Genomic DNA, 10,111 nt, shown 5'->3' with positions numbered 1-10,111 from the left:
AGCTCCTTCTATCCTGGACTATGGAGGTTGGCATGAAAGATAAGGCCGCAGACAGGCTGACGAGGTAGGAGAGGCATTTCCCCAGCCCTACCCTGTACATGGAGGGAGCTTTCAAGGTATTGCAGGAGTGGACTTCGGATGTACTGGGGAACCTAGATTTGTATGGATGGTCTTTGATTCTAAGATGCACAGCTTCTTCGGATATGGCTCATAGTAGGGTCCTATAGGATATTACCTAGGGTAGGCAGAGAGTCCATGGGTTTGTCTGAGGGTTGTATAGGGTTTTATTGGGATGGGTCAATGAAGGAATTGCTTCATTTCCTGAGCTGTGTGAATGACAGAGAGCATTCACTGAGTGAGGTGGCCTCTTAGTGGAGGGTGAGCCCCTGGGAATCAATCTAGGTTAGAGAATGTCATGGGTACCAGGCTCACGGAAACTTCTAGGGTCTCTAGGCAAAGTGTGGAAATTGTAAGGTCCTTTGATTATATAACATTGAGGTATCTTGCATGGTTCCTGGATGAGGCAAGGGGGCAGAAGACCAATTACCAGGTTTTCACGGTGGGGGGCATGCTGGGAGTAGGCCTCAGGACAGATATGTGGCCACAAGAAGCATTAGCAATCTATAGGACCCCCTCCCCACCAGCCATGGAGGGGCCTGAGCATTCCTGAGCAAGGGGTCAGAGTCCCCGCTCAGCCTCCCATCCCTGATCAGACCCAGAGGAAGACCACTCACAAGACACTGGAGGGAGGGATGAGACAGTTTAATTTAGAAACAAGCTTTGGACAGTCTCCTGATCCGAAGGGAGCCTAAGGGCCCACCCTGGGGGAGAAAGGCCATCTTGGAGGGTAATGCCCCCAGGTGGGGAGGGGACAGCATGGGAGCTGATACCGAGAGTGCCACGAAGCTGGTCCTGTGCTCAGCAGGTACTGGCAGAGCCTGAAGAGAGAACGGGAGTCAGGTCCTCACAGCCATGGTCACTACAAAGGCAACCTGCTCAGCCTCCAGAAACCCCAAGGCTGGGCTGGCTCAGGACAGCCTTACGCAAGGCATTTAATAATGCTCAAATACTAGGCCACCCTGCCTGAGTGCCTGGAAGCCTCTCAAAGAAGCCAAAGAAGCCCATCTTACCTGGAGTGATGAGTGGAATGGCTTTCTCAGGTAAGGGGCTGAGAAAGGAACACATCAAATTAGCATCCCCAGACCTTCTTTATCCCCGGTGAAGATGCCTGGTGCTCCCTCTCCAGGGGGCACACTTCCTTGCTTTCTTCCATTGTTACTTTAAACAATACCAAGGGTTATAGCTTTCCCTGATTTGGGGCACTTCAGGGCTGATTATCGGTGAATAACAAATCCTACTGCAAGCCCAGGGAGCAGCCCAGGAGCTGTCTTTTTTCTCTGAATTGCAGGACTTTACCCCAAAATAGGTGTGCTCCGCTCACTCCCAGGGCATACGATAGGGTCCCTGTCTCACCTGTGCTTCTGATTGTACTTGCATTTGCATTTTCCACCTGTGAGAGGAAGAGCTGGTCAGTGCAAAGAACCTGGGGCACCTGGGCCACCCCATACCCTCCCCTATGCCCAGCCTGCCAGCCCCACCACTCACTCAGGGCTATCAAGATTCCAGCGATGCACAGGAGCCCTCCAAAAATCATCCCGCCCAGCTGCAGGCTTTCCCAGTCTGCGGGAGCGGGAGCGGAGAATGAGCTGGCACCAGCCCGGTTCCACCCCACGCACGCATTCAAAAGCTATTTCTGATCACTTGCTTGTGCAGACGCACTTACATTTCAGGCAACAAGAAAGACAAGCCAGTAAATAGATACGCGGTATAGTACCTGGTGGGAAGAGCACTAGGAAGAAAAAATAAGCAGAAAAGCACAGAAAAAGAAGGGAGTTGGAAGACTTTTTGATCAAGGAAGGCTTTTCTGAAAAGTGGCATTTGTGTGGAGGCTAGGGGGAAAGGGGGGTGTGTAGGGATACTGGAGGCCAGTGCAGGGCAGAGGAAGAGGAAAGCTGCTGGGGGCTGTAGGACAACAGGGAGCCATTGCTCGGGAAGGCAAGTGAGACAGTGGAAGGAAGATCAGGTGAGATACCTAGGGGCCCAACAGCCTCCAGCCCCTTCCCTAGAATCTTCCTAAATAGCCTATGGGTACTTTCCCCCCTTGCTGGAATGAAGTTCTCCCAAAGACCATGTTGCATGCTGGCCTCTCGTTCTTTTCACAGACCATGCCAACTCTGTAATCCCCAGTCCCAGCCCCATCCTGACCCTCTTTCCTCATTAGCCTTCACCAAGCTGTAGCAAAGAGGTCCAGGATAGGCAAAGGTAGGGGTGGGGGATGAGGGAGATCAGCACTTACCATAGTAGAAGGGACTGTCTTTATCTGCAGAAAAGAGGCGGGGGGGGGGGGGGGGAGAAAAAAGAATAAGGACCAGAACCAGGAGGCAGGATGTGGGGTCTTAGAGGGAAAATGTGGGGCAGCAGGAGCAGGGCAGTCTAGGGCCTCACTCACCAACCAGGTCATTGGCTTCCAAGGCTGGCAGTCCTGGGTTGGGAAAAACAGAAGGATCGGGTATTAATTCAGGACATTGGTCTCAGAATGAATCAGCAGGCATGTCCTCAGCCCAGACCAGCCTTCGGGGTGAGGGGGTGGGAGGGGGGCGGGGGGGGAACCCTCACACCTTCCGCAGCCCCAAAGAGCCCTGGGATTTTGTCTCCCACCCTATAGCCTTTGCCCACCCCCCACCCCCCAGCCCTTCCTCAGGCTTCCTGCTATTCTTTCTTGCATTTGAAATCGGATGGTGTGTTGGTATCTTTTTACCCTCTTCTGAGAAGCTTCCCACACAGATCCCAGCTAATGCCCTGACAGGGAATAGGGAATGCTCCTCTCTTTATGCCAACAGATGGTTACTGTTCAATTATTTAGGACAAATTTGCAATACCCACTTCCTCCCCGTACTATTATTTCCTCAGTGCCACTCTTTAAGTTGACAGTTTAAGTGAAAATACATTTGTTCGACATCAGGCCCCTTTGGGAGATGCCGCCCTGGTTTTCACTGCCCGGGGGCGGGGGGTGGGTGGTGGGTGGCAGCAGGTTCACTTCGGGGAGGGCTCACCTGCCAGTGTGAGGAGAAGGCCCCGGGTCACTCTCTTCATGATACAGCTGCAGAGCAGGGCTGCAGGGGAGAGGGGCGGGCTGAGGTCAGACAGCCAGGACCTGCCCCAGGTTCACAGTGCCTGGGGCACAGAGCCAGGGCACAAATCCCAAGGGTGCACTTGGTTTATGAGGTGGTTTGGGGAAAGTTACTAATTTCTGTTTCCTCATTACTATTTACATAATAGTAAATGTCTAGAGGGGTTACATGGATTGAGTTAATACTAGTTAAGTACTTGGAACAAGGCTCGCACCTAGTGAGTGATTTGTTACAGTCTTTGTTAAACTCTTTAATCAGAAGCCTGACCGACCCTAGGTCAGAGGAGTGGGGCTACTGTTCTAACTCAGGCTTTGGTTCCTTACCCCCACTCAAAAGGCTAAGGTACCCTGAGCTATTGTTCCCAAAGGTCTGGGCCTCAGGCGGTATCAGGATGAATTCCAAGATAGTCTCTGCAAAGCGTGAGCACACCCAGGGCTGAGCAGCAGAGGAACGAGCAGCTGAGCAGGGGAAAGGTGGTACTGGAAGCAGGTGAGGGCCTCCCGCCCCAGCCCAGCCCCAGCCCCAGCCCGGGATCCTGCTCCAGGACAGCCCCAAACCCCACAGCAGGAACTGCCTGGTGGGTGGAAGGAACAGTGCTCCTTTCCTTCTCCTCAAGGTGGGAACTATCCATGTCCCTAAGTACTAGTTCCTACAGTGGCTGTTTCCTTGAGATAAGACCCCTTCCAGCTTTCCGCATGTTGTTGGCAGCAGGCAAGCTGAGGGATTGTCAGCTGTTGCAAACTGAAGCCCCGGTTATTATCTGCAGGGCCGGCCGACTGAAACTCTAATCCCCTCAAAATCACCGAACAGCTGTGTGAGTCAGTGGGTTACCTAACCTCTCGGTGCTTCAGTGTCCTGTAAAATGAGGACAATTAATAGCCACTGCATAAGGTTATGATTGAATTAAAGGAATTACTATATGTGAAGCCTAAGAATAAAGCCTAGCACATACTAAGTAATGATATGTGTTACAATAAATACATAGCCCTCTATACTTGTTAGATGGGATGCTGCCTGATTCATGAATCGCTTAATAAAGCCAAGTTGATAGATAAACAGATACATACATACATACATACATACATACATACATACATACATGGGTCCTTTTGCCCTAGATGGAAGGGTCTAGTAATGTGCAGCTTCTGAATGTGGGAGTTTGTGGGCTTTTAGCAGTCTCCGAAGCTGGCCCTCCTTTGGACTCATCCCTCCTCAACACCCTGGGATTCCTGAGTCATGAGGGTTGCAACTCCCCTTTATATATTCTTTAGCCAAAGGCAGGCTCCTGTTTCCTTCTGCCCCTATCCCACTGTCTATATGACAGTGGTCACAGAGCAAATGGCCTCCAATCCTCAAAACCCTCAAACGTGAACCCTGATACTGAGAATACCTGGGCACCCACCACCCTTCCTCAGACTGGTACCCCCACCCCCAACCCCGACCCTCACCCTTCTTCCCCCACCCTTCCGCTTAGCAGCCCTGAAGTACTAGTAGACCCTTGCTCACCTGAGAGCTGGGCACAGATCTGGAGAGGCTGCTGGGGCTGTGTTCGCCCAGGTGGGTTCCGGCTCTTTAAACCCAGCAGCTCCGCCCAGGGCAACAATACCTGCAGGCAGGTGGGAACTGGTCAGATTCCTTGAGATTCCAGTAGTTCCTTACCATCACCCCCACCCCACCCCCACCCCGCCTTAGGACAGCTTGCCCTGCCACGCCCAGTGCAGAGCTGAGCTCCTGGGGGCCCCAGGGCCATCAGAGGCTAAGGCGGTGGTAGGAGAGGGATGGGCTGGGCCTCAAGACCTTTCTCTTGAGGAGAAGGTAGACTTTCCGCTTCTTTAGCTCACCTAGATCCTAAAAGAGGGGTCCAGAGAGTTGCTGGAAGGGGGACAGGATGTTTCTGGGCTCTTGTGCTGGCAGTGGGGATTCCGGGACTTCTGTGTGGGGTGTCCTGGGGACAACTGAATCGACTAGGAGTCAGGGACTGGCCTTGAGGTCACATTGCTTTTCCCTGGACTGGGTGTTTATTGACCAGACCCCGACACCCACTTAGCCCCGGGAAACTGATGGGTAGGTTTAGAAACCACCCTGGCCCAAACCATGGTTTCCTGCCTGCTCCACAGGGTGTGGGGGGAGGGGTGGTGCCAGGAGGAGGACTGCCAGTTCCAGGCTGAATAGTGGGCTGCTTCCCTCTGCGGACCCCCAGATCTGCCTCACAGGCTGCTGGTCAAGCTCCCCTTTCACCCCTCACTCCACCACATGCTTTTGGCCTGTGCCCTTGGCTCTGGATGAGCCCAGGGCTCTCCATTCTGCTGTCCCTCCTCCCCAATTCCTCTGCTGCTTTTACCACTAGATGGTGATCAGCTGAAGGCAGGACTCTTGCCACCCTTACTCCCAGTGGCCAGTCATGGACACCAGTAAATAGATTTTGATTGAATTGTTGAATCAATGAGGGCAAGAAGCCACCAGAGGCTCCCAGTGGTGGGGACCACGGGGGAAAACAAAGCCTTGAAAGGCAGGGTGGGGAGGAAGGGTGAGCAGGATGGGGGAGGATATTCCTAGTATGAACATGTTACACCTTCTCATGAAAACCTTCCATGGTGCTCCCTGGTTTCAAGATTCAGTTTCTGGGGAGTTCAAGTTCAGGGGCTCTGGGGCTAGGAAGAGCTAGAGTTGAAGTCCAGCCTGCTGTTTGCTCACTGGGTAAGCTCAGGTAGCTCCTTCATCATTCTGATCCCCAGTTCCCTCTCCCCTAAAATGGAATAATGATAGGACTGACCTTTGAGGTTTGGGGTGTAGGTTCTGCAGGGGTATGGGGCTGCTCCATGATCAGCCCTCAAATGTATTTGTGGATCGAATGCCTCCTAGGTCTGGTGCGAGGAAAGTTTGTTAACCTCAAGATTCAGAAGAACCATTAATTGCACATACTTTGAAGTCAAATCCAGGCTCTGTTAGTTACTTGCTATGTGCACCCGAGCAACTAATTTACCCTTTTCCTGCCTATTTATTCATCCATAAAGTAGGAACCATGACCGAGCCTACTCTGAATGTTTGTGGTGACATCTGATTATGCTGCTCAGTTCACTGTAACTATAGCTGGGAGCGGCCCTGATACACACCCAGAGATCTGCAGCATAAGAGAAAGGGGGTCTTCAGTAGCGAGCCCCCCACGGAGAATCCATGTTCCAGAGAAGAGAAAGGTCTTGCTCAAGTCCCCATTGTGCCTTGGTAGTGGAAGGCGGGTCTCAGCCCAAGAGACCAGACCCTTCAGCTGAGTTCTTCTGCCCCATCAGGCTACAGTGAGGAAGAAGCAGCCATGAAGCAGGCATTTGTAAAAAGGTGACATTTTAGGTCCCCAGGGCCCTCTTTGCTTTGGGAGGTCTCCAGGAAGTATGAAAAGGACCTCAGATCCACTTCTCCAGAAGCACCTTTGCTCTGCCTTGCAGCTTCTGCCCTCTTCAGGGATCCTCCACTCCCATCCCTGTCACCATGAGATAGTATCATCTTTAACAGGTAGAAAGGAAACCTCACCTGAGCCTGGTGGTATTGCACTGGTCCAAGGTAGGGCTAGGTGGAGCCTGGCGCAGAACCAGCGAGAGGGAGCCCAGCTACTGTGTGTGACTTCTGCAGGCACAATGGTAAGTCACCACCTCCTCTCTTCCTTTTGTCCAAACTGACGGTAGGTGTAGGTGCACCATGGCCGAAGAGTGCATCTGTCCCTCTGAGGGGCCTCAAAGGCTGGCCATTCCCAGCAGGCAGCAGTGCCTTCTACACTGGAAGTGATGCGAAGTCAGTTCCCAGGTCAGTGAATTTATCTTCTTGGATGTTAAAACCAGTACTTACACACGGTCATGAAACTGGGTGTTGAAATCTATAGACCTTTGGCATGTTAAGTGTTTACTAACCTGTCTTTTCATTCGTTAGGAGTATTTAGGATAAACAACTGCTCGCTCTCTGAAAGTATAATTCCTGAGAGGCTGGACTGGCAGTGAAGGCTGTTTTCAGGAAATCACTTTCAAGGAGGGCTGGCTGCTTGCTCTGCTTCTTGGACATACATTCCTCGTCAGAATCTCTGGAGCCATCCATTTGGGTCTGATTTCTTTTCTTTCTTTTTCTTTTCTTTTAAAGATTTTATTTATTTGAGAGAAAGAGCACGAGCAGGGTGAGGAGCAGAGGGAGAAGCAGACTCCCCGTTGAGCGGAGAGCCCGACGCGAGGCGACGTGAGGCGGGGCTCAATCCTGGGACTCCAGGATCATGACTTGAGCTGAAGGCGGATGCTTAACCGACTGAGCCATCCAGGCGCCCCCTGGGTCTGATTTCTTATCTTCCAAATGGGAGATCTGGGTAAGAGGCACTGAGGCTTACAGGGAAATCAAACCTTGGGATGATGAAAGGCTGGGAAGAGTGGGTGATGGAGAGCCAGACTTAGTTGGATGGGTGCAGATGACAGCCTGGAGGTATTAAAAGTTGAGAGTGAGAAAACAGAAAGATCCAGTCTGAACTCTTTCTTCCCCTTCTGGAGTCAGTGTTGCAATGGATACAAAGGACCTTGTGTGGAAGGCAGGAAGTCTGTTGCCAAGCGTGGCCAGCCGCTGAAAATCAGCACTGATGCCCAGGATCCCGCCTCTGCTCATGTCAATCACTGCCACACCTCCCCACACTCCCACGCTGTGCTTTCCCCCTCCTGCAAGCACCAGTATTGCTCTGTGAAAAACAGAGATGGATCCTCAAAGCCATTAACTTCCCTGAGGAAAGGTAATAAAACAGGAGTTATCTAAGATTGACCAGAGGTAAGTAAAATAAAAGGGAGGTGGCTAGTATCTTGCCTGGCACATAGTGGGAGCATAACGTGTTTTTTCCCTACCTTCCAAGAGGGACTGAATATCAGCATCACCAGAAGGCTGAGATGATCTATTTTGAGGGGGTCTGGTAGAGGAGGGAACAAACTCCAGGAGAGGTTATCTCTGTCCTCTGAGGCTTTGCCCAGTTGTCTCCAGTGTTTCATCCCTATGAGAAATACATCGTGAATTCCCACCTGGCCCCACTTCCTGTGCTCTGCCTCCCTCAGGAGTCCCCCTGCTCCTCTTCCCCTCTCCGCATTTTCAGCAGATCCCCCTATGTGTGTTCAGAGAGCTGGGCTCCTACTGGTCTGGGGCCCACAGATCTGGGCCTCACTCCCTTTGATGATGGAGGATGGGGGTAGGAGAGAAAGAGGCAGCCCGTGAGAGGAGGGTAGCAGGTGTAAGACAGGGTGCAAGGGCGGCCATCTAAAGGGTAGCGGCGGTCTGAGGCTTCATTTTTAGGCCGTGGCTGACTCTTGTGCGTTAGGAAAGCAGCAGGAGGGGCCCTTCACTGCGGATTTTAAGTGCCTTCGGGAAGAGGGGATACGGAAACGATGCGGGAAAGGTGGTCTCACGAATGGGTATATGTGGGTATATATGGGTCTCGGTGGCAGCCGCTCCCTTCAGGAATGTGTAGTAAAAGCCTGGCTTTCTTTGGCCGACTCCGGCCTCCAGAAACTATTCTCCGTCTCTAACACACCCCTTCCAAGTGGCCATCAATTACCACCCTCCCACTCCGCGCAAAGGACGGAGAAACAGCCAATCGGAATAGAACCATGTTGGCTTCCAGCCAATCACCACTAAGAGATGGCTGTTGAGGCGGGGCCGCGGGTGAAGCCGCCTGTGGGGCGAAGGCCCAGGCAGCATGGGCGGGGCTTTTCTGTCGTCCCTCCTCGCGCCGATTGGCTGCTCCAGTTCAGCCGCGAGTTTGTCAAGCAGCCGCCGTATTACGCATGCGCAGCCGCTCAGGCACCTCTTTGCTCTGTAAAGGTGGTGACTGTTTAAATTTTGACGTAGTCTTTGTCCATCCATTCATACGTTCGTGCCCCGTGATTGTCACGGTCTTCGGGAAGTCGTGGTCTTCGGTAACTGGGACCCTAGAGGCTGTGAAGGATAGCTGAGGTGAAGGGACAGCACAGCTGCTGTCAAGCAGGCCAGGGAGGAGGAAGACAAGAGCAGGGCGGCCTGGGGAATGAACCGGCAGGAGGAGGCGAGCTGCATGGAGGGAGGCCAGAAAGCCGGCAGGGAATCTTGGACTTGGGGAGGGCTTCAAACAAGGGCGAGATACGAGGCTGGAGACCTGTGCAGGAGAGAGGCGAAAACTGTTCATTGAACCGAGGTCGCGACGACACTTCTCATTGACTTTTGTTCTGTTTCTGTTAGACCTCAGTGATGCTTTCTTCCCATCCACGGGTCCCTTAGCATACTTGTGCAACTACTACGCGTGTCTCTCATCAACCAGATGTCTCAGCTCTCGACCTTGTATTTGAAGCATCTCGTGGACACGCCTCTTCACTTCCTAGGGGTACTTAACAGTCAGCAACTTCCAAAAAAAGCATTCCCAGGTGCCTGGCTGGCTCAGTCTGTAGGACTCTTGATCTTGGGGTTGTGAGTTCGAGACCCAGGTAGGGTGGAGAGATTACTTAAGGGGAACCTGGGTGGCTAAGTTGGTTAAGTGTCTGCCTTCAGCTCAGGTCATGATCCCAGGGTACTGAGAGCAGAACCCCTTGTCCCTCCCCCCTGCTTTCTCTCTCAAATAAATAAATAAATAAAATCTTTTAAAAAATCTTCCCATTGTCTCTCTCTCTCTCTGTCTCTCTCACACACGCGCGCACACACACACACACACACACACACCATAGATCAGAGTTCCCTGTCTTAGGTCACCCCCTTATCCACCCGGCCACACAGGCCACCACTAAGCACATAAGGAGATTCTCTGTTGATGTGTCTGCTCCTCAGGTTATGACCCCTTCAAGGGCACTAGCACCTCTCACTCTGGGTGACAGCAGCTTTGTCCACTAGAGCAGCCTAAGTGAGTGCTTTCTACCTGACAGGCTGTTTTCCAGCACTTTCCAAGTGTT

At 52.3% G+C, this 10,111-nt stretch overlaps 1 protein-coding gene across 1 annotated transcript; it reads right to left on the bottom strand.

The window, feature by feature from the left end:
- Positions 1-746: 746 nt before the first annotated feature.
- Positions 747-4,797, bottom strand: FXYD4 (FXYD domain containing ion transport regulator 4). Its single transcript, XM_045810045.2, has 8 exons — positions 4,698-4,797; positions 3,114-3,173; positions 2,510-2,542; positions 2,357-2,380; positions 1,606-1,680; positions 1,474-1,510; positions 1,131-1,168; positions 747-938 (listed from the first exon to the last, which is right to left on the bottom strand). Exons 2-8 carry the CDS (start codon positions 3,151-3,153, stop codon positions 919-921), a joined length of 267 nt encoding a protein of 88 aa, XP_045666001.1. The 5' UTR covers positions 3,154-3,173; positions 4,698-4,797; the 3' UTR covers positions 747-918.
- Between the last annotated feature and the right edge of the window lie 5,314 nt (positions 4,798-10,111).

This window comes from Ursus americanus, chromosome 6 (genome assembly GCF_024610735.1).
Source record: "Ursus americanus isolate L20-20 chromosome 6, mUrsAme1.1.p, whole genome shotgun sequence".
NCBI lineage: Eukaryota > Metazoa > Chordata > Mammalia > Carnivora > Ursidae > Ursus > Ursus americanus.
The sequence above is the reverse complement of the archived record's forward strand: the minus strand, read 5'-3'. Positions and strand labels throughout refer to the sequence as shown.